Below are 24,613 nucleotides of genomic sequence, written 5' to 3'. Positions count from 1 at the left end.
TTTATGTGAACCTATTTACCTGCTGATTGTGTGTACCCTTTGCTAAAGATGGAGCAGGAGACTCTCTTGGGCCCTCTCTCTGGGCCAGCGTTAGGGCAATCATATCAGCCAGCACCTCATTGACATACTGCCGGATGAGCTCCAAGTCCACTGGCACGCCAGCATTCACAAACAGCTGCAGCACTCTTGCTGTCTCCACTAACCCTTAGAAAAACACAGAAAAGCCCTCGTCATTACACACATAAATGGCTATGATTTCATTAAAAATGTGTCTAGTTCTGGTTGAGGATATTCTGTATTCTGCAGAGGCAGTTTGGAGCAAAGAAGGGAATGTGGTAATATATGATTGTCTGAGACAAAATGGTGCCACATAAATCTCCATATTTCAGTGTCCAGGGCAATTTTAGGCCAGTGCCAGGAACAATCAGCATTCTGCTGACAGTCTGACATTGTTTGGCTGCTAACAGACCCTGGCTCAGGCCTGTCATGAAACCATTCTCCATTTCTGACCAATGTCTCTTGATCAAATAGAACTATTTCAATATGTCGGTGGGCCTCTAGTACTCCTGTGTCCTCACCCAGCACAGACCTGAAAGAATAACTCCTCCCCGTGGAGACTTTTTTTTTATTTACCGCTATATTAAACAAAAGGCTCCTTAGTCAGTATAAGGCAACCAATATTATTGGAAATCACTAATTAGGTTAATAGCAAAACATTATATAATGCTGTAAAAACAGTGGTCAGCATTCTGCAATATTTTAACTGCTAACTAAACCTTAACAAGTTCCTGATTCTAAAACAGAAACATTCTCACGACTTTCTACTTTGCATTCATGACCCGTCAGCATTACTTTTACACACAAAAAGCACAAATTGTAATGCAGCTTTCTTGGAATGAACGCTTCATTCTGAGACATTGGAGCACTAGGATGCCCACTTCAGCAGAAGACTCCAGTCAGTCTATGAATGTGCTGACTAGGGTTTGCTGCTTGCAGACTTGTAGCCTCCTCTGCAAATTTGATACGTCATTGATCTTTCTATTAAACGAGAGTGGGGATTAATGAGGCGGGCAGGGAGAGCGTGGGTTGAGTTGAAGTGAGCCGAGTGAAATGGAGGAGAGGAGGAGTGCGGGGAATGAGGAAGAGCAATCTTCCTTTAATGAGGAAAAACCATGTCCCAGTGCACCGACAGATTTGACAAATGCACCGCTCACTTCTGCACGAACTATGAATCAAAATTATGAGACTTAAAAACAAAAAGGCTCTGTATTCTACCGGTTTCCATCAGATAACCTTAACTGTGTTTTTTTTTTTTATTTTGCATCTTGAATAAAAGCAATTTATTGGTTGAAGCAACACTGGACTTAAACGCAGGTGGCAATGTAGTGTAGGTATTATTATACTGACAGTGATAGGTGACCAGAGCATTTCAGCACTACTATGTTCTTCATAAAATACCTAGTGTCATGATTTAATATCACAAAACTATCGGGAGGATTTGATTTACCTCTGGTGTCTGAGGTAGCACTGTCCTCTGGCTCTGACTGGGTGGTTGGATCTGTATGGGCTGGTCGAGGGAACATCCTGACTATCATCCTTGTCATTACCTGCTGCTCCACCCTACATGAGCAAAAAAACTGTCACTCAAAACTGCTTATATTTATGTAATGTAATATATGTAATGTTTCACTGTTACAGTATTAAACAGAATTGGGCAGGGGTTCAGAAAATGTCTGAAGGTGAAAAGAAGTTTATGTAAATACTGCAGAAATTGTTATACTTACCAAATACAAATTTTGCTTATATTTAATAAATCTGATTCCAAACTATAAAAAATAAAACATAATGATAAATAATTGCCCGTTATTACCAAATTTATAGCAAGTAATTACAAGAGACGCTCAAGTCAAACCAGGACCTTTGATTGTATCATTCAAACACAGTTTTAAAAGTAATAACTACCCTTATTTCTCTGTATAATCTCCTGTAACACTAATGCACTTATCCCAGGATTTCACTACAGCTTAGGGGTAGAATGATTTCTAAGTGTCAAGCTGGATCCTTGATCACGTCTGAAGTGTTGGTCTCCCAGGAACTCCTTTAATGGCCCAAACATGTGGAAATGGCATGGGGCGTGGTCAGGACTCTATGGGCGATGTGGCAACCACCCAGTTTCTGCAAGTGCACCTGAACAACTGGGCTCCGAGCCACCTTGGCTAGAATCATCATTCACGGATGTACGGCGGTCTTTAAAACATTTGCAACATTCAAACTACTGTATGTCACACAGGGGAGATCTCTCTTTATACATCCACTCAAGGTTTCTTTCTTATGTCATCGCAGAGGGTTTTTTCCTTGCTACTGTCACCTCTTACTTAGATTAGCTCATTTGACATCTAAATATAAATCTTTTTTTTTTAAGTTGCTTTGTTTGGCAAAATCTATTGATAAAAATAATAAAATATAAAGATTATAAAAATAAAAAATGTAAAGAAAAAAAAAGTAATTAGAACAGAACCCGGTGTCTGTCTCTTGTACAGTACCAGTCAAAAGTTTGGACACATCTTCTAACTCATTGGTGTTTCCTAATTTTAAATACCTTCTACAGTCGTGGCCAAAAGTTTTGAGAATGACACAAATATTAGTTTTTACAAAGTTTGCTGCTAAACTGCTTTTAGATCTTTGTTTCAGTTGTTTCTGTGATGTACTGAAATATAATTACAAGCACTTCATACGTTTCAAAGGCTTTTATCGACAATAACATGATTTATGCAAAGAGTCAGTATTTGCAGTGTTGGCCCTTTTTTTCAGGACCTCTGCAATTCGACTGGGCATGCTCTCAATCAACTTCTGGGCCAAATCCTGACTGATAGCAACCCATTCTTTCATAATCACTTCTTGGAGTTTGTCAGAATTAGTGGGTTTTTGTTTGTCCACCCGCCTCTGGAGGATTGACCATAAGTTCTCAATGGGATTAAGATCTGGGGAGTTTCCAGGCCATGGACCCAAAATTTCAACGTTTTGGTCCCCGAGCCACATAGTTATCACTTTTGCCTTATGGTGCTCCATCGTGCTGGAAAATGCATTGTTCTTCACCAAACTGTTGTTGGATTGTTGGAAGAAGTTGCTGTTGGAGGGTGTTTTGGTACCATTCTTTATTCATGGCTGTGTTTTTGGGCAAAATTGTGAGCGAGCCCATGGCTGCACGCGTTTCTTTGCAGGTTACCATGGTTAACAATAGAAGAACAACGATTTCAAGCATGCCCCTCCTTTTAACATGTCAAGTCTGCCATTCTAACCCAATCAGCCTGACATAATGATGTCCAGCCTTGTGCTCGTCAACATTCTCACCTGAGTTAACAAGACGATTACTGAAATGATCTCAGCAGGTTCTTAAATGATAGCAATGGAAAAGTTTTTTGGGATTAAGTTAATTTTCATGGCAAAGAAGGACTATGCAATTCATCTAATCACTCTTCATAACATTCTGGAGTATATGCAAATTGCTATTATAAAAACCTAAGCAGCAACTTTTCCAATTTCCAATATTTGTGCAATTCTCAAAACTTTTGGCCACGACTGTATATTGTAAAACAATGCTGAAGGCATCCAAAATATGTAATAATCTCATTTGAACAGTTGATATCGAGATGTGTCTGCTACTTATGCAGTATTGTTCAGTATTGTTCTACAATGTGGAAAATAAACCCAAACTTGTGTCTAAACATTTGACTGGTACTGACCATGCAGGCCAATAGAAACAGAGGGGTGGGGTGGGGGAATGGGGTGGGGTAATGAAGAGGCCATAGCGGCACAGCCCATGCATAAAAAGTTCCCTAAACTAAACATTAAAAAAATGTCTGTAAACCACAGCATTGAGACAAGGGTTGATGAAGTGCAGCAAATGGTAAAAAAAAAATACAACCCCCTTACCACTCAACAAGTCTGTTCTCCAGGGTCTCTCTGTGCTGGATGGCAGCAAGTATGGGTTGGGTGAGGGTACTAGGCTGGTGCGGTTGTGTTGGGAACGTGGGTCCATGGTACAGAGCAGCTGGGGGAGACGGCAGTCCATGCAACTCTATAGGAGAATCAGGAAATTCGCCCTCCATCTCAGGCTCCTAATTTTACAGGAGACCAAAAGAACTAGTTAGTTTTACAATAAAACACAGGGTATGTACAACAAGGATATCAATCTCACCACAATCATAGGTAGGGACATGTACTCTTTAGCTGAGAACTGCAAACATATATTAGACAACATGCACAATCAAAGCAGCCAATATCGTCTTAGCAGGATTGAGAAAAGTGAGACATACGTCTTCTGTTTTACTGCTTTCAGTTATGTGAGTTAGCACTGAACCCTTTGGTCACTGGTTTGCATTATGCACAAATTCCTCTGGCAAATTCCTAGGAGGCTGATTCCTCCTAAGTCAGAGAGCCTTGGGTAAGCCTGGACCAAATGGCTCATTTCCAGTGGCCAGGCTCCAGAGACACACAGAAAGAGGGTGGAAATAATGGAGAAAAAGAGAGTGTGAGATTCTTAGCAAAAAACAGAGAAAAAAAGAAAGAAAAAAAAAACTTGGCGTTGTTTGCCAGTCACTGAGTTTGTTTGAAGTTTATGGCTCCATCACAGTCCCAGTCCGCCAGAGTGGAAACACTGGAAGCTTAGAGCAGTGACATTTTAGGAGTGGGCATCTGGCCCTGGTTGCTCCTGGAGACAGGGCTTGTTTGATGAGGTCTGGGCTGGAGTGGCTGCGCCCTTTATTTGACAGCTGGGAGGGCTAGAAGACTAAGTGGAAGAAAGAGTGCCAGGCATAATTGGATTTTTAGCCTAATTAAAGGCAAATCTCATGCACAGCACTTAAATTCTTTTATAGTCTTCTCTGTTTGGTTTGTTTGAAGTGCTGGAACAATAGCTCTGACCTTAACCGTCACGAAAAACAATCCAATGAGCAGTTTAATTCTGACACGGCTCTAGCTTTCCACCGCTATTCAATTACAAAAAAATATTCAATTGCAAAATATGCGGTGCTTCTCATGGAATCGTATATAATATATAATAATCTTGTATAATTGTAACTCTTCACTTGTCTATGAAAAAAAGATACGGCAGGTCTGTGCCTGCAGTTTGCTTCCACAACCAAAAGGGGGCAATGTGGATTAGGCCATGTTATTCCAAGTGCCTTAACCTTCTTCTATTTTCATTATCTACACTCTTCCTCTTCACTAGATACAAAAGCATGTGAGAACAACATGGATCGTCTCTTCTCTCAGTCTAACGACCGCTGTGCTATTTCTGTGCTAACTGATGCTTGCCCTTGACCGACCTGGAATGGGCCTACAGTGTGATATCCTGAGCAGCTTTCTCTGCTTGTTAGCCATAAATATGGGAGGCTTATGGCTTTGGGTGTATGCTTGACTGAACTGTGATGTGAGACGAATTCTTGAACAGCTAGTGTCTGAGTGGCACTGAACAAAGAGGGTTACGGGCTGTGCACACACGCACACACACATAAACGCACCACGCCCTTCCAGTACCAATCGCCCAAATCGACTTTTTCGAGGGTAGGTTTTATAATCCATTCTTTCTGTATGGGTAATCAGTGAAAGTGATGTTGTCTTTAACCCTCTTCTTGTGCAAATCTTGTTAACCGCGTGCTAAGCCCTTCACGTCTGATGTTTCCGGAAAGGTGCCGTCAGACCTAATGTATATTTGCGGTTAAATTAACCTTAATTTGCGGATGAATTTCTGTTTTTAAGGCGGACTGGGTGCTGTCAGCCCCTAGGCAAGTGAGCAGATGACCTTTGTGGTGTGTGCTCAAACTTGTGCGATCAGGACAACTTCACATTGTGTTGCACTTTAATTCGATTTACCTGGCTGTTGTCTGTCACCTCCAAGACGTTGGTTCCGGGAAAGCCATCAGTCTCCTCTGTCACGTTCCCGAACGCACGGGCGTCTGGGCGTTCAGTCTGGGAATAGAAGGTCAATGAGGCGCACAACATAAGTAAAATCCCCATGCCATTAATAGCCTTGGGGATTATGAGCTTGTAAGTGTATGAATTATTAAAGATCATGATGTCAGTCTGAAGCAGGTGATTACAGTTGACCATGCACCATAAAACAATGCTGTTTGAAATGCAATTATCACATAGCACCGTCCATTTTGCACGTACACAACTCTCTTACACACACACACACACACGCTCACACACACACACAGGCCCTTAAGTATCTCCTGATGCTCTTTCCGCCAATCCCTGCTGCCTCTTATCAGGGCCATGGCGCTGAGTAACGAAGAGCACAATTACTCTTTCGTGATGCTCACTCATTCCTCTCAAGCACATTATGTTACATGAGGGGCAAAAATAAAAAAAATGCCCCTTAGGAATCAACTCCTGCGCGCGCACACACTGATTGCAGAGGTCATGAGCTGTCCTGCTCATGAGTTTTTTTATATGAAAGAATCACAAGTCCTTCCCCCAGGGTCACAAACACTGGCTCTGCCTGCTCGTCTTCGTCGCTATGGTAACCAAGAGAGCTCCTTGATTCATGTTCACTCAGCGTGAGATGGAGCCGAAGCTAAGCAGACACAGACAAGACACTGTGCAGTGCGCTCTGCAGAGGAAAACACATCACAGGTGCACCATATTTACTAGCTCTTAAGTCCAGAATGATCTTTGGATTACATCGCAGCTAACGTGCATTTTTTCCTGTCAAACCATAGACATGTTCCAGTTTTAAAAAAAATCTAATATTGCAGCAAAAACGCTATGAACCAAAGTAATATATTCTAATATTAGAATATAAGGGAAATATGTATGATTGCATGTTAATGGAGGCCATAAAGCTTTACATTTGAGTTAGATCTTGTAAAATGTAGACTTTTATATAAGATTTTATCACTGATATTAATAACAACACCAGGATTTAAATGTAGTATTTCAAATTGGTGTAATTTATAATAGTTTTGGTTTAAACCCATTCAGGTTTAACTGACCTGTTAATTATAATAACTTATCTAATGTAATTTAACTTTTACATAATTTCAGTCAGCTTGTGGGCGATCATGATCACCATCTCTGCGGTGTATTTAGAAAATCACGTATCGCACTTCGAGAACTGTGGGTGTAGTATGTAATGATGATGTACGCATACAAACGAGAAGAGCGCTACACATGTGCGTGAAACAACAGAGAGGGCCTGCTACAGAAACCGACAGCGCCCCTTAGTTATATCATTCATTACTATTCCCTACTGCCACCCACACATATACACACATACACGCATACATACACACACACACACACACACACACACGCTTGCAGCATTCAAATAGGCTGCGAGACACAAGCAGGTCAATAACCAATCAGTTCACTGCAATTGCAGGAAAAGTAACATATAAACCACTATCTTTCGCACAGTCTCTCACTCCCCCACAAAAACAGGGAAAAAAAAAAAAAACATACAGAGAATTCTTTTTCCAAAACACTGCTTTGTGAATCCGACCCATATCCAAGGCAAATCCAGCCGCATGGGAATTGTGAAAGCTGCGCCTGAAATAAATTCCAACCCAGTTGCACTAGGTGCTGCAAAACCAAGCACTGTGCTCACAGACAAGTCTTCGAGGACACACTCATCTATTTTTCAGCACACTTCGTATGTGTCATCTTGGCATGTTTAGTGAGGTGTGGTCATATTCAATTCCCTCTGTCAGACAGAACACAGGCCAGAAAAGCAAGAGCAAGAGAGCTTTCGGTTTGAAAGCATGTGCAAGAATCAAAGGCTGTTTGTGTGTGTGCGTGTGTAACTAGGAGACTGTGTAAATGTGTGTGTTTGTGTGTGCGTACAGCGCAGAGTGCTTCTGAGGCTGACGAGTGCCAGGCCGATGAGTCATTGGCAGCTTGATGCAAAGAAAGATGGACAGTAATGGAGAAAGTTGGTAGAAACGAGGACAACCGAGCTGTGACTGTGCTCTCAGCAGACTAACGCGCCTCCTCAGGGGAAAGGATCATTACTGTTACAGTCTTCACCATCTCCACTAACCTGCAAACAGCACATCTGGGGAAAAAAAAAGACATAGTGACTGCTGCATTTAGCATTCCGCAAGCTACACTCGCGTCTAGCAAAAGATGTAACCGGAGAGCAGAAATCAAAGATCTGTCCAAGGTTGCTGAAAATAAACCGTAATAGAAGAATAAAAGAAATACGCCTGAAGAAAAGACATTTGAAATACAGGCATCATTTAGGTATGCAATGATTTATGCTAAAGCATGTTCAGGTTTGATTATTTTCTCTAAAGACAAGAAAATCAGATCAAAAATTAATCCGACTTCATCTGCAGGTCATTGTGTGAATAGATTTTATCCATAATATAACATGATTGATCAGATTTAACTTACATTTAATATAATGCAAGTCTTTTGTATAAAGTGAAAAAAATATTATAATTATAATAATAAATTAATAAATCAAACAAAATAAAATAAAATATAAAACTGTAAAGTTGGCGTGTCTGTACATTCAAGATATTTGCAAAGAAAATTATTTGGGGGAATGTAAGATGAGTAATAGGACACATCAAAATGGTTTTTGGAATTTGTGTCTGTTTGTTTGTGCACACATCACGTAAAAACTACTAAACTAATTTTAATGCCCTTTTATCATGAAAAAATAATAAAAATCAAAACAAAAAAACAACCTTTTAAAAAATCCTTAGTTCATCTCAAAATTCAACAGATGGCGCTGTTAAAATTTTTTATACGCACTTATGAGTATGGAATCAAAATCTACTTAATAAACGCGACTTCACACCTTCATTCTGCGCACTTCACAGTAACGTAAAAAAATTTTAGTTTCAAAATTCAACAGATGGCGTTATACATTTTTTTTTAAAGCAAATTAAATTCCACATGAACAAAGAACGAAGTCGCACAATTAATCTAATTTTTTTTTTCTCCAGATTTTTTCCCTAATTTAGTCATGGCCAATTCCTCCCCGTCACTAGGGGGCTTCCACATTAAGGCTACTGCTACTATTCAGCTGGGAGGGCCGAAGACTATCGCGTGTTTCCTCCGAACCGTGTGACGTCAGCCGACCGCATCTTTTTGAACTGCTTGCTCACGCACTGTTAGGGGCGGAGTAACACACTCGGAGGAAAGCGCTAGCCGCTCCTACTGCGTGCGCGAGCTCACAGACGCCCCTGATTGGCTGTAGAGCAGTCATTAATGTGGGAGCACCGAGTGCCTCTCATCCCGCCCCTCTGAGAGAGCTCAGCCAATCAGCTCTCTCTAGGCCTCCGGCTGTGAGAGGTAACAGCATCACCCGGGGATCGAACCAGCGCTCTCCGGATGATAGGGCGAGCGCTTTACCACTAATCTAATCTAATCTAATCTAACAATATATACTATGGGGTCCAAACGTACAGGACTACACTGAAAATCCTGGCTTTTTTCCCTCCAAAATTGGAAATGAAGAAAAAGTTATCCAACCATTAATCTATCCATTAGCTATACCAGAGGGCTGGACCCTATCCCAATGCTCAAGATGGAGTACACCCTGGATGGGGTGCCAATCCATTGCAGGGTACAAGCATAAACTCTCACCTATCCAATCACACAATAAGCAAAGTTTTTTTGACCTACTGTGCATGTCTTTGGGCTGTGGGTGGAAACAGGGTTACCTGAAAGAATCCCAGAAGAAGCAAAGAAGCAAAGAGAGAACATGCAAACCCCAGACCAGTGCACTTACTGTAGTACTTACTGTAGTACAGTGCACTTATTGTAGTAAGATACTGCTGATCTTAATTTAACATTAGGGCTTCCTCTTTCATTATTCAACATTATAATAATAGAGCTTGATCCAGCACGTTTTTTTACATTAAAAAAATATTGTCTTTAAAAGTAATCAGCTACATTACAGTGTTACTTTCTGAAAAAATTAACTAGTTAGAGTACTTTTCCATTGCAGAAAATGAAAACTCCCATGTGATTCCTCATGCATGTTGTTTTAGTCAAGACATTTATAATTATTTTCCCATCATCACTTGGCGAAAAATCTGTTAATTACTAATACCCCCTATCTCACCTACGCGAGTTTTAATGCTGTGATTAGGTTACCATCTTTCCGCGCGTCATTCCTCGCATAGTCAAACTGCATAGGTGAGATAGGGGTATAGCAGCAGAAATAACAGAGGGGGGCAGGTTATCGGGGACGGGGTTTGTGGGACGACTTTCACATACACACTCACGAATAACTTAAATTGTCTAAATAACTGATTACATTTTTGAAAAAATAACTAAATAACTGAGTACTTAAATGGCGGAGCTAACGCGTTAAATTACTCGTTGCATCAAAAAAGTAATCCAAGTACTCAAATGCGTTACACCCAACACTGATCATAATATATGTATTTTATCTTGCTATTTTTATCTGCTTGTCAGTCTCTTGTGGAACTAAGACACCTCAGTTTTAGCTTAAATCGTGTTTTGTAGCTCTTCTGAATAGTTATGTTCCTAGTTATACCTGATGGCTAAATCCCTGTGAGCCCAAATTTAGTGTTAACTACATGTAACTCAACTCTAAATGCAGCCTGTAGACACTAAACTACATAACATGTATCTTACTGTCAAGTTCAATCATACACAATTATGTCTACCAATGCAGTTAGACGTTTCTAATATATTTTAGATATTTTACTGTTATTTTATTTGAAGGTCATGCATTACTACTGGACTGATGGACATACTATACTTGCTATAACCGCTGATGGTATTAATAATGTTTTTTTTAAATAAATAATTTAAAACACTCTCACCAGATGTGAATATGATTATACAGATATGCCAAGGGATGCAGAAAAAAAATAATAATAATGGTGGAAATTGCATGGATTCATTTAATGATCAAATCTGACTGTGAGCCATGTTGGTGAAATGCCACTATGCGGTGTCACCCAAACCCTTTGAATCTGGTTCCACTGCAGGTTTCTCATGTTGCCTCTGGGAGCTTTTTCCTGCCGCTGCCTCTGGCTTGCTCATTACAATTCTGCAAGCATATTTCTGTGAAGCAGTTTTGTGTCCATGTCTATTGTTAAAAGGATTATACAATTCACTTTGAACTGCGTGGAGCAAAAATCAGATTCAGCTGTTGATACATCATTCATAAGAGCGAAATGATGACCTTTATACTATCAGCCAGAGCCATCAAAAGTGCATAAACATGAGCGGAGAGTTTACCACCAATGACTCATTTCCGAAGCTCTTGCAGCGCCTGAGCAGTGATGTAAAGAGCTTCTGGAATGTTTAGTGTTTCTAAAGCAGACCTCATTCGCCGGCGAGCTTCACTGATGCTCCTTCCTCTCGGCACTCCCGCTCTAAATCGGCTAACCGACAACCCTGCTGAGCCGCATGCGTTGCCTAGTAACCGGATGTGAACAGGCAAGGACTGAGATTGCTGGAGCGTGAGCAGCCAAGACGTAACAGAGCAATGCAGCCATGCTGCTCGGAAACACTTCCTCATCAGCTCACATGCAGACTTGTATGGCAGGCTTGGTATAAATGGTAGGTCAATGATAAATGCCAATGAAAATACCAGCTAGCTGCTTGGAGCTCTGCCAAAATCTAATATCCATCCATTTAGAGCAACAGAGCCAAGACTACCTGCTATATGAGAAACATAATGGGCTTTCTGGCTGCAATGTGCACCCATAGTACAGACACAGTGAAGCACTAGAGAAACAGTGAAGGTTCTGTGAGTTTGACCTGATAGACTGCGGAAACATTACGCCCGTGTTGCTAGCAGCACAATCCTTCACTGTTGCAGAAACAAACATATACACAGAACACAGGGGCACACAAACTCGAACAGAGACACCCTTCTAATCTATAGTTCCACTCTGTGGAAGAGTGATGGAAGAGCTTCGGGTGTCTTATTGAGATGCTACCACACACCTACGCAGCCTAATGACTGCAGGTGCATAAACCTAAACGTGGAGCAGACTACATTATCGCGTAGCTGAGCCCGAGGAGACTTATGTCTGGTGTAAGACTCGCACATATGGAAGGCACAAGAGGAGTGTGTTTATGTCCTGTGTAGGCTGATTACCTGAAAGGATGAAGAAGGGAGGTGATGATGAGGAGGAGGAGGAGGAGGAGAAGGAGGAGGTGGGGGAGAGGATGTACGGCTCAGGGCTGATACGCTCTCGATGTTCACACTGGGCTGAACCTGGATGCAGAGAGAGTCATTTAATTATAGTGTAGAGAAAGCAACAGGACGTGTGCACTGAGCAGCAGACATAAAGCCATTAGATGGACTGCAGGCAGAAGAGACAATGCACTCTGACCTGTCAGCTAAATCGATATGCTGAGTATAAGTGAAATTTATTCAGGCAATGTTATAACATTACAAGATCAGAGAGACAAGCTTCTGGGAGAAGAGAGCTATTACCTGTATTTGTAGGTTTGGGGCAGGTTTCTTGGGTCCTGACTGCACTTCCAGCAGCAAGGTGTTGGGCTTACGGATAACTGGAGTCACTTTGGGGGCAGGAGGGATGGAGGTTATTACAGTTGCAGGCTTGTCACGGATGACAACCCGTGAAAGCAAAGCACCCTGGACATCAACTCTGGGCTTGCCTAGGGAAGTGTACATCATAAAACTTTAAAGCCGTAACTCGCATCAATTCTATCAGAATAAACTGTAGCCTTTAAATAAGAAACGTTTTTTTTTTTAAATATGCATGTCTTCAGAAATCAATTTTCAATGAGTTTAAGCCAAATTAACATTTTGGATAAAGAATGTAAAAGGGACTTTTCACCGATTTATATTATATAGGTCCTAAGACTGAATTTACATTTAAGCAGTTAATGTACAATAGTTACTGTCATTATTTTTCTTTGGCTGAAATTCAGATGGTATTTTATCAAGCATATTATACTGTATATCACTTGTGTACTGTACACACAACTCCATTATATTATACTCTGCTTGTAAAGTCAATAGTAGAAGAATTACTATTATTTAAAAGGTTTGACCAAAAAAACGGGAATATGGATTGAATTTTTTGAATATCTGAATTTATGAATTTTAAAATATATGAGCTCATGACAAATCTTACTAAAGATATTAACCCAAAAAATTAACAAATAAAATAATCTTTTGCTTGAGAAAGCAATACTTTTCACAATCCATATTTTATCCTTCAAGCGAATGCATAATGTGGTTATAGTTAATATTTTAATGCATTACATAATGTAACCTTTTAAGTAGTTAGAATTCAATTGCAATTCCTTTACGAGAGACTGACAGCTCCAACTCACATACCGACTTGCATACGGACAGAGAGAAAAGGGAAAATGCAGATAAATGACAGCTAGTCTGAACTTGGCATCACCAGTGCTAACAATGCCACAAAGAGGAGGAAGTGCTCAACAAATAAAAAAAAAAGACGAACAATCAATCTGTCCTCATTTTCTTCCTGCACCACAGCAGCCTGACGCATTGTTCCGCACTCAAAGCACTAATATACACGTGGACTCCTGATGCACTCTGGCAATATGAGTGCATTCCTGTAGCGAAGCCCTGAAGCTCTGCTCGTGCCTCCCTGCTCTGACAAAGAAGATAGCATCTCAGTGCTATTTACACGCCCGGACATGCAGCAAGCCGTGCTCTCACATGAATGGGATATTGAAAACAGCCTTCCCCTGAAGCAGCTGGAGCTGAACTACACCTATCTACTCCTTTACTCGAGAGAGGTCATAAAGGACATCCACAACACTCGGACCCTGTTTAAACCCAAGCGCACACACAAACAAACACATCTGCCAGGCTGGGACGCCAGCCCAGCTTCATGACCGGCGTCCATTGTGGAAGTGGACCAAGAGACAAAGAAGTTCAGCCAGAGTACGCTAACAGAGTCAGGTCGCTGGCTCTTGCCTCGGCATGGGGCACGCAAATGGTCATGGGTTTACTCAATCGCAAAGGAACACGAGCTTGGCCATGCCACATTAACACCCAAGAGGGGAGCTTGTATTTGCGTAAATCTGCTGCAGGCACAGAAATCTGTTTTTCCAGGTTTTTTTTATTGAGCTAAGCAAATAAGAAGTATCTTTATGATTTCCATAATTTGCCTGAAGGGGATCCAAACGGTGGCTTTGAGGCAAGAGGCTCTGACTAGTGTGGAGTGAAAAAAATAAATCTGATAGGAAACATGTGGGTTCAGTTGCATAGATGTTAAAATGTTACCAGGGAAGAGATTCATTTGCATTCCTGAATTCAGGATAGGGGAAAAGTAAAAATGATCCAAAATAAATACACCATGAAGTATGCATGTTAAGAAACGAGTAGTGATTTTAGTAGCAGACAGAAGAAACAACCAAACAGTGTAACAGTGCATGACAGAGACCAAGCCGTGCTGTCGGGAGCAGAAGAATGTAGCTGCATTAAATTTGGATAGAGATCACAGTGTCTCTCTTTGCCTCCACCGTTACTGATGTGCCAGCCAATCCTGGGTCATGTGTTGAGTGGTTAGTGCTCTTATGCAGAGCCGCTTGGCAACCTTGCAGTAGGAGGAGTGTGCAGCCTTGTGCATTTCAATCTGGTAGTATAAATATGCAACAAAACTGCTATTGTGCACTAGGAACGTATCATTCTGAAACTGGATGGAAAAACAAAAAGGGAAAGGACCAAATCTGGCACAAACTGAAAATTTTATATTCATCAATGCTTTTGCAACAAGAAAATTTGCAGAATATCTCAAAAGGTAGCATAAAGTAGAAAGTAGCTTAACTGACAATCAAATCTTAAGTACAGAATTAAATCATCTCCGATCAGGGAGAGTTTGGCTTGATATGTACCTTCCCAGATCTGCCATGCAGAACTTCATAAGCAGATTTGTGGGAAGCCGTCTGCCATACTTAGCCGGTGTCTGAAACTCTGAGGCAGTCCGCGGATGTGCCTGTCTGAACAGCTGCTGCAGATGAAAGACTCTCTGTGCTTCCCTGGGGGCCTCTGCCAATCCCACTGTCCTCTCCCGGGAGCCACGGAGCCGGGAAAATAGGGCAGCTCAAAGCTCCAGCTCTGCAGAGTTTCAATGGAGGGGGGGTCTGGCCAGGTCTGCCCCCTCACATCCACACTACACAGCACCGCAGCACGGTCTGGGAAGTTATTAACGAGTCTGGAACTTTCCACCAGGGCTTCAGTCAGACACACACACACACATGCTCAAACAAACTGTGATGTGAAATAAGATAGCCACTAGGACTGAAGCAGGGAGACTGCTCTGAAATGTCTGATGCGATTAAACCACCTCAGGGAGCAGCAGCCACTGCCGTTCCATAGTGTGCTCTCTGTAAAAGTAGGGTCTACAGAGATGGTCCCTGTATTCAGATAACCTCCATGATCAAGTAGTGTGTATGCAGTGCTTAAGAAAAGCTAAATGCCAACTGTAGAATTATATAATATATAACCTTTATAAAGCCAAAGATTAAAAAAAATAATAATGTCTTTGTAATATCAGATAGGTTATGACTTTATTCCTGCCTAAAATAGATTATGGTGTTAATAGTAATTCAGCCCATTGAAATGGCATTCAGCAGTGCCGCACAATTAATCAGATAAAAATCTAAATCGCAAAATGGGCCTGTGGAATTATTTAATCGAAAAAAAGCCTGCAATTTATTACAGGTATGGCCAAAGGTTTTGAGAATTACATAAATATTGGAAATTGGAAAAGTTGCTGCTTACGTTTTGATAATAGCAATTTGCATATACTCCAGAATGGTATGAAGAGTGATCAGATGAATTGCATAGTCCTTCTTTGCCATGAAAATTAACCTAATCCCAAAAAAACCTTTCCACTGCATTTAATTGCTGTCATTAAAGGACCTGCTGAGATCATTTCAGTAATCGTCTTTTTAACTCAGGTGAGAATGTTGACGAGCACAAGGCTGAAGATCATTATGTCAGGCTGATTGGGTAAGAATGGCAGACTTGACATGTTAAAAGGAGGGTGATGCTTGAAATCATTGTTCTTCCATTGTTAACCATGGTAACCTGCAAAGAAACGCGTGCAGCCATCATTGCGTCATAAAAATGGCTTCACAGGCAAAGATATTGTGGCTACTAAGATTGCACCTAAATCAACAATTTACAGGATCATCAAGAACTTCAAGGAAAGAGGTGCAATTCTTGTTAAGAAGGCTTCATGGCGTCCAAGAAAGTCCAGCAAGCGCCAGAATCGTCTCCTAAAGAGGATTCAGCTGCGAGATCAGAGTGCCACCAGTGCAGAGCTTGCTTAGGAATGGCAGCAGGCAGGTGTGAGCACATCTGTACGCCCAGTAAGACGAAGACTTTTGGAACAATTTTGCCCCAAAACCACAGCCATGAATAAAGAATGGTACCAAAACACCCTCCAACAGCAACTTCTGTCAACAATGCAACAACAATTTGGTGAAGATCAATACATTTTCCAGCACGATGGAGCACTGTGCCATAAGGCAAAAGTGATAACTAAGTGGCTCGGGGACCAAATGTTGAAATTTTGGGTCCATGGCCTGGAAACTCCCCAGATCTTAATCCCATTGAGAACTTGTGGTCAATCCTCAAGAGGCGGGTGGACAAACAAAAACCCACTAATTCTGACAAACTCTGAGAAGTTATTATGAAAGAATGGGTTGCTATCAGTCAGGATTTGGCCCAGAAGTTGATAAAGAGCATGCCCAGTCGAATTGCAGAGGTCCTGAAAAAGAAGGGCTAACACTGCAAATACTGACTCTTTGCATAAATGTCATGTAATTGTCGATAAAAGCCTTTGAAACTTATGAAGTGCTTGTAATTATATTTCAGTACATCACAGAAACAACTGAAACAAAGATCTAAAAGCAGTTTAGCAGCAAATTTCATGAAAACTAATATTTGTGTAATTCTCAAAACTTTTGGCCACGACTGTACACATAGTCGGGAATTTATGTTGAGTTTATCAACTGCTTATTTTTTAAATCATTTTAAGTGGATAAATAGCGATTGGCAAACATTCTCTTAATGAGATCATTTGTCCAGTTATTTCCTGTTAGTTATGATGCATGTATTTGGATACAAAATGGTAAATTAAATAGTAATAATAATAATAATAATAATAATAACAACTGCAATGTCATTTTTTGATCGAATCATGCAACTGTAGCATTCAGTAAAACAAAAATTACAGCCAAGGATTCAGGGTAGTGAACAGGTAACACAGCCATTCCACAGCTTCTTAGCTCCTTCTTAGCTCCTCCTTACTACCTCGACAACCCAAAGATTTGAACTCTTTGAAACGTCTACATTTTACTGTTATTGTTTCCACTCCTAATTTATTCTCAGATCTTGTGTAAGAATATGCTTTTTGTTTAAAATTCCATTCATATCACACTCTTACATGGAACGATACGCTCTATGGTATCTTTCTTCTCCCCAGCTAGAGACGCAGCTAGTTCTCTCTCTCACTCTTACAATTTGAAAAGCATACCTTGAAAAGGATGCACAGCTGTTTTAAATCTAAAAGACAAGCTCTCTCTTATTTAAGAGAGAAGAAAGTTGGGTCTGTCTCATGCTGGCGATGGCCACTGCATTGCAGATGTGATTAGACGAGGCTTTGTTCGCCCTGCCGCAGCTCAGAGCAGAGGTCAGCTCAGCCGCTGGGCAACGGAGCACAAAATGGCCTCCCACTGTTCAAACGTCATTATTCCACTCCCGTCTGATTTCTGATACTCGACTTCATTAGGGGCAATGCATCGACGCCGTGTTACAGAAGCTGCTGAATATCAGACGTTTAACAGAAATAAAGAACGGTGGCTTTTTCAGACCTTTAGAGAAATAGGTTGGAGCCAACTAGTGCACTACCTTAATGTTTGTGAAAAAGCAAGGTAATGCAAGGTAATGTTTGTGAAAAAGCAAGGAAAAAGCAAGGTAATGTTCGTGAAAAAGCAAGGAAAAAGCAAGGTAATGTTTGTGAAAAAGCAATGTTTTGGGCTTCGGTTGGAGCCAACTAGTGCACTACCTTAATGTTTGTGAAAAAGCAAGGAAAAAGCAAAGTAATGTTTGTGAAAAAGCAATGTTTTGGGCTTCGGTTGGAGCCAACTAGTGCACTACCTTAATGTTTGTGAAAAAGCAAGGTGATCTGGAGGAACATGAGCATGAGCAATATGCACAAATGTGTTCAATTAGACATGTGAAGATGTTTCACCCCTACTCTTTTTTATAAAAGAACCATAAACTCCTTTATGTACGTAGTCTGGCAACTAACTTTCTTCTTCACTACAAGGTCGGTCATGAGGCATAGCTTGCAGTGATTTGAACCGGGAAATGAGAAAACATTACAGGGTCTTGACAATAAGGGGATTAAAAAAGGTAGGAGGAATAGAGGCTTTACATGAGCAAAGACTTGACACATAATAAAGAACTCACACAGCTAAACGTCTGTCTAATTATGTCCACTTTTATGCTGCTATGTTCTCAGCGTCAACAAAAACGACGAGGAGCTTGCCAGCAGCAGGATGTGGAGGCTGTCTGGGTTACGCTTTAGCACTGTGCTTTACTGCAGAGTGAACAGAACTCCACAGCGCTTAGCTGTTAATGTAGTGTCATTAAGATGGAGGTTCCTGCCGCGGCACAGAGCTAGTTAGGGTAGCACCATTACAGCCCATGACTGCAATTTTAAAACACCACAATAATATTAAAACTCTTTTTGGTCAACTGAAAATAATGTTTCAAGTCGAAGTTAATGGACCTTAACTATGAGATAATAAACCTGGGGAGCAGCGCAGTCTTTAGTAAACTGGATAAAAATATAAACTGTAATCAGTGACGATCCTCACAAACGAAAAGATATAGCTGGTACGAAAGACTGAGATGGAAATAAGCCTACCGAGAGGAATGGCCATGGGCATGAGGTAGCCTTTTAACACAGATCCAGGTTGCTGCTCCTCGACCGGACTGAACACGTACTGGGGCTCAGAGGTCACAGGCTGCAGGAGAGACGCTTCACAAACGCTGGTTTGGGTTTTGCAGGATTTCATTTTCACACCTGGGACATATATAATTTATAAAATGTATACACCATTTATAAAACATGTATAAAATTTATGAGGGAGCCAAAAAAAAAAAAAAACCCTCAGTTATAATTCGGTAATTAATCTTAAAACGTATTATTCCATAATTATTATGAATTATTCAGGCAGTATACTATAACTTTATTACGCCTAAGATTCATGGCTCAAATCTGCTGCCATTATGCACATCTGTATCATAAATGTGATGTACAATCAGCCTTCATAAGTACTGGAACAACAAGGATCATTCTTTTGTTTTTGGGTTTGAGATGAAAGCTCAAAATTTCAGCTTATATCTAGATATTTTAAGCAACTTAAAACATGGCACCTTTCATGAAAAAGCGTTGAATGCTTAAGCAAACAGAAGTATAGGAACGCAAAACCTTAAAATAAATGAAAGTATGCTTGTCAAAACAGCATCAAGCCAGCCAACCCACACAAACTCTTAGCTGACCTTGCTGTCCCAATACTTTCAGAGAGTACTGTATCTTTTATTCATGCTATAGTTTAGTTGATTTATTTTATTGGACTATAATTACCTTTAACACTCTCTACCATTTTAGGACGCTGCACTTTGGATTTTGGTGTTGGAGAGCTGAAACGCAGGTAGGGGCCTTTCTTTAATGTGCGCCGATGTCCATCATACAGGGCTTTCCCGTAAACCTTCCTAAGGTACGCTTCATCACCTTCAGATGTCAGCAATGCTGACTGGACAAGAAAGAAGAACATTAGTATTAGATTTTTGAAGCTTACTTACCATATTAAATGTGCTTGGGCACACTTCAGGAGAATGTAGGCCAGACAGAAATGATTGGCCTTCCCAGATCAGACAGTATATTTACACAAAAACCATTTAAAGCCATTTACTTGGTATTATTTAGTCACTTGTTTTAACAGGATATAAGTATTGCAGGCAAAAAAACAGTTATCCACTGGTGCAGTTGCTAAGTTGGGTTTGTTATAACTGAAAATCAGGAAAGACGTCCAGCTACATCTGCAGAGCAAGCAGAGGCAAAACAGTGATAATCAGCATGGCTCTGGTCTGCACAGTCTTATTTATAACAAATAAATGTATGAGGGAACATATGGATGCTTACAACACCTCGTTTAGTTACGGAGTAGCAGAAACAGAGCACAGACCAGAGGTGTTGTGCTTGCATCCAGATGGAAGAGATTACCAAGTCTTATGAGCTTACTGTCTGGCTGTTGCCATAAACAAATCATATACAGTGAGGACTTAAACATGTCTACTGCAATAAAATTGTAATAACCTCTTGTGCTTTCTCCATGCATGAGCAGCCTATAATTTTGCACAACAATCAGTAGGATTAGTACTTTATTGATGAACAGAGTGACACATTAGCGTTGTCAGTATTTTTCATAAGGAGCTACACTGACTATGCTATATACTGCATATTATATACTGAGTATAGTTTAAAATTCATTTTTGAACAGGGTTTCCGTACTGCATAGTGCTGCATAATTGATCACATGAAAAAAATCGAAATCGTGATACAGACCCGCGCGCAATTATTTATTTACTTTTTTATATTTTAGTCTGGAATTTCTGAGTCTGTCAATACTTTACGTGTTTGTTGTTTTTTTTTATACATTTATATGATTTGGAGGTGATAAATAAATGTTGGCCAACATCCTCCTAATGAGATCATACTGTAGTACACTTAATAGTTACATAACCCAGCTTTAATTGTAAATGATCGTCAAAATGATCGCAATGCAATTTCTTTTGATCTTATTGTGCAGCCCTACTTTCTGCACATGCATTGGAAACCTTTTCCTAATTCATGCTTTCTTTCTTTGTAGAATCCGTGTGCAGCTGACCAGTTAAATTAGTGCACAGAGCTTAACAATGTCAGAATTATTATTATTTTTTACAAGATGGTAGCGATAGTGCCGCGGCACTCACCGCCTGTGGGTGCTGCTGCTCGGTGCTGTTTCTGAAAGATGAGGCAAGCTCTTGGCTGGAAGCCTGTGTGCTCGCTGCCTGTGGTCTATTCAAGTCTCTGTGAGAGGCTTCTCTCCTCGCCGCTGCGGTGGCTCCTTTCCGCTCTCTCCCCAGTCTTCCAGGCGCTTTCCCAGCTGTGCTCATGCTCCTGCTGCTCTGATCCCGTCGCGCTGATCCGCCTGCTGCCACACTATTTCTCTCTACAGCCTTCATCTGATCACCAGATCCATGTAGTGTTAGCTCATCCTGCCACAAAGAGCAAAACTGCAATATCAAACACCGGGTGTTGTGAAGGGCATCCTGCTCCGGGAACTGTGAAATCCCTTTTTGGAGGAAATGCTCGATAATACTAGATATTACTTCGAAAGGCCTCTGTTGTTTATTGTGTGTTTGGAGGCTGCTGTGAATTTATTATGTGGGAGATGATTTTCACCTGAATCTCCTTGCTCAGTGTGTTGATCCAGGCATCAACGGTCTTTTTTATTCTCAGCTGCTCGCTGGCATCCCTACAGGGTAAGACAGTCAGGAATTTAGTATTCAGTGGCAACTCTTCCACATTCTCATTCACATGGCTTTTCACCACAGCGTTCAGGCGCTCCACAGTCTTGGGTAGCTGAACATTTAATCAGGGTGGGTTGTGCAGCCCTAGGTCCAAATTTGCATTCTCCCACCTTTTCTTTGCTAGAAACAAGTTCAGAAAAATCACAAACCCAATGGGTATGTTCATAATACATGCTTATAGCCAGTTAGCTTTCTAGTTTTGGATCCTCCATCAAATCAGCGCACGAATGTGTGCTGCAATGACACTACTGTATCAATCACAATGAGCAGTGATATCTTGGGGCAGAGCCAAACTAAATGTGCCATATATCTTTTGGAGACGCCCAGGACGTTCTAGCACTTCTTTACAACACAAATTATGCTAATGCCCTGCTGTCTGCTGGCCTGTTGGCCTGTCTCTGCATCACTTATTGCAGTGAATAAATCAGACATGGGGAGGGAATGCTGCACTCCCACTCACTCCGCATGTGAAAAGGGTGCCAAACTAAGCAGCATTCTGTGCCTATCTTCTTTCATACTCTTTTATTATATCTTTCTATTTTTCCCCGCACTTCTTAGCTTGGCATGCCCTTGAGGAATAGAGTACTTAATGTGGAAGGAAATACAGTGACAGAAATTGAGAGTATTTTTTGCAGGTTCACAGAGAACACCCACACACACACACAACACGAAAGCCCCCTATTAGAGCAGAGTGCCTCATTTGGGTGCCTAGAGAACTCGGTTGTTTCTGGGCAGAGGAGACATGTGCAGCCTCTGCTCCATGGTGGAAAAACAAACATCTGTTCATGAAGCTTGAGTATATGTGTTCGGATGTGTGCATGGACACACACACGGGTCCAAAAAAATCATCCTTTTTCTTCTTCCCTAAAATAGTCCTCACACACACTCAGTTTTACACTCCCTGCTCCCCCCGCTCAAATATAAACACATCTAAAAAGGCTCTGGCTTCCATTCAAAAAGACTGTCTATGTGCCATGCTGCATTCAGGCTCTTGTCAAGTGTCTACAGCGTGATGGATTCACCTAATCAGATGATGCTTGAAGACACTCGCAATTCCAAATAGAGCACGATTGATCCGAGTGCTTGAAATGACCTTCAATTAACCTCCCACAGGCTGCTCGACATTTACACCACCGTGTTCCAGCTGAGGCCATTTGAAGTTTTTATTATGCCGAATATTCTAGCTGGTCAGATTGGGGTGGGAGAATTAGGAAACGGAAAATGAACTATAAAGGGGATTCGGCGTCTACGCCACATTTACATTTCTTTCACGCAGAAATGACACAAAAGGAAAAGCACGATCTAATGCAACAGCTTTCTTAAATAACAAAGAAAAGGTATATGTTTTCACCTGCTTTGAAAGAAGCTACACCACACTTAAAGGGATTGAAAATAACAATACATATATCACAAGGAATGTCAAGTGATACTACACCTGCACATGTCAAAATGTACATTAAATGAAGCCGGGACTAATAATAGTCCCGGCTTCATTTAATAATAAATGTAAATATTAGCAGCCATAAAGCAACATAATGTTGTTACTCTACTGTTGGTCATACAGACATCAGCACAGGTCAACAACTGTTATTACCAGGAAATAAAGATCAAACATTCATGGTAAGATCAAACGAGGATAAGAGTGGACTCAAATGACAAAGGCATAAGAGAAGAACCAGTAAGTTCTTTAACATTAGGGTAGAACCAGGCGTCCTCTTCCTTTCCATGTACAACATCAGAGAATTATGTGTCATTAGATGTCATTTACTGTGAAAACTAAATAGTACAGAACAGAGGGAGACCAGCACAAAGCAAAAAAATAAAGACAAGCCAGTAAGGAACAATGCAGATTAAAACCACAGCCAAAAGAGGAGAAGGTGGTCTAAACTGCCTGTTGAATTATGCAACATGCTTTGTGTGATTTTCAGTGCATATGACGGCTATAATTACGAAGTAATTCAAATTTGGACAGGGTTCATTTTTACCTCAGAGGAAGGTAGGCTACAACTTTTTAGGCACGGAGCTTAATGAAGTCGGAGAACTTTGCTGTTCGCAAATGGTTTCATTAATAATTCAAAGAAATGAATGGCAGGGATAAAATCCTACTTCAGCCTCGTTTTGCGATGTCAGATGCGCAGAATGAATGAATCCATCAAAGCATGAAAGTAAGGCATGATGTGAAGCACCTCTCCAACAACATGGATGACGGCAGGTCAGAGCTGTGAGAAGGAGAACGAGGACGAATGGGAAAGCTGCCTTCTCCATACTTGTGACCTTTTGGTGGAGGAAAAAGATCAAAGCCATTATACTATGGAGAGGTAGCCACATCAACCTGCATGTTTGTGTTTTCATGTTCACACAATAGGAGCAGAGCTGACTGTAGCTGCCATTTTCGAGACAATTACCAGTGGGGCTGACATTTTTAAATGAGAGTTTGGATTCAGGCCTGGGTTTGAGAAGTGTCAGAGGGGAGCCACTGAGCCAAAACCTGACCCTAGAGAGGTTTTGCCATGGTGATGTATGCAGTTCCAAGTAAATTCTGGTCCAAGCTGACTAAATACTCAATCGAACACAAATCACATAACGTGAAATGTTATTTGACAAAATGCTGCATCCTGCAGTGTTATTTCCCATATACACAGGATTGGAAGCCAGCAGAGAGCCGATGGGTGCCATTACCGCACGTGCCCCCCTCCCCCTCCCCCATTTCTTAGATCTTCAGTATAATCAGCAAGAGCACACATCAGTCCTTGGGCAGCCTTCTCCATTTCACTTTCTAAACTGCTCCTTTAGCACTCCCTGGCCTGCCCCATCTCTCCTTCAGCAGCTCACCCTGCTCATCCACTTTATCCACCTCTCGCTGCATCACAAACCATTAGTGGCTGCACGCCCGGGGGAGCTGGGCTAATGTCACATCGAGAGCAGTCAGAGTGCTGAGATTGCGTCTGACTTTCTGCTGTAAGAGCCTGAGCCCCATTTCAAGAGAGCTACTAAAACACCTCT

The 24,613-nt window shown here is 41.1% G+C and overlaps 1 protein-coding gene across 1 annotated transcript in view; it reads right to left on the bottom strand.

Moving 5' to 3' along the window:
• kiaa0586 (KIAA0586 ortholog) overlaps positions 1-24,613 on the bottom strand; it is a 106,731-nt gene that overhangs the window by 32,937 nt on the left and 49,181 nt on the right. The window contains exons 15-24 of the mRNA XM_053509541.1: positions 21,483-21,555; positions 21,011-21,295; positions 19,623-19,791; positions 18,900-19,058; positions 12,446-12,630; positions 12,104-12,223; positions 5,875-5,970; positions 3,934-4,118; positions 1,508-1,620; positions 20-198 (exon numbers count right to left, since the gene is read on the bottom strand). Of these exons, the coding sequence (XP_053365516.1) occupies positions 20-198; positions 1,508-1,620; positions 3,934-4,118; positions 5,875-5,970; positions 12,104-12,223; positions 12,446-12,630; positions 18,900-19,058; positions 19,623-19,791; positions 21,011-21,295; positions 21,483-21,555 (1,564 nt within the window). The remainder of the gene's footprint in view (positions 1-19; positions 199-1,507; positions 1,621-3,933; positions 4,119-5,874; positions 5,971-12,103; positions 12,224-12,445; positions 12,631-18,899; positions 19,059-19,622; positions 19,792-21,010; positions 21,296-21,482; positions 21,556-24,613) is intronic.

This window comes from Clarias gariepinus, chromosome 13 (assembly GCF_024256425.1).
Source record: "Clarias gariepinus isolate MV-2021 ecotype Netherlands chromosome 13, CGAR_prim_01v2, whole genome shotgun sequence".
NCBI classification, from domain to species: Eukaryota; Metazoa; Chordata; class Actinopteri; order Siluriformes; family Clariidae; genus Clarias; species Clarias gariepinus.
The sequence above is the reverse complement of the archived record's forward strand: the minus strand, read 5'-3'. Positions and strand labels throughout refer to the sequence as shown.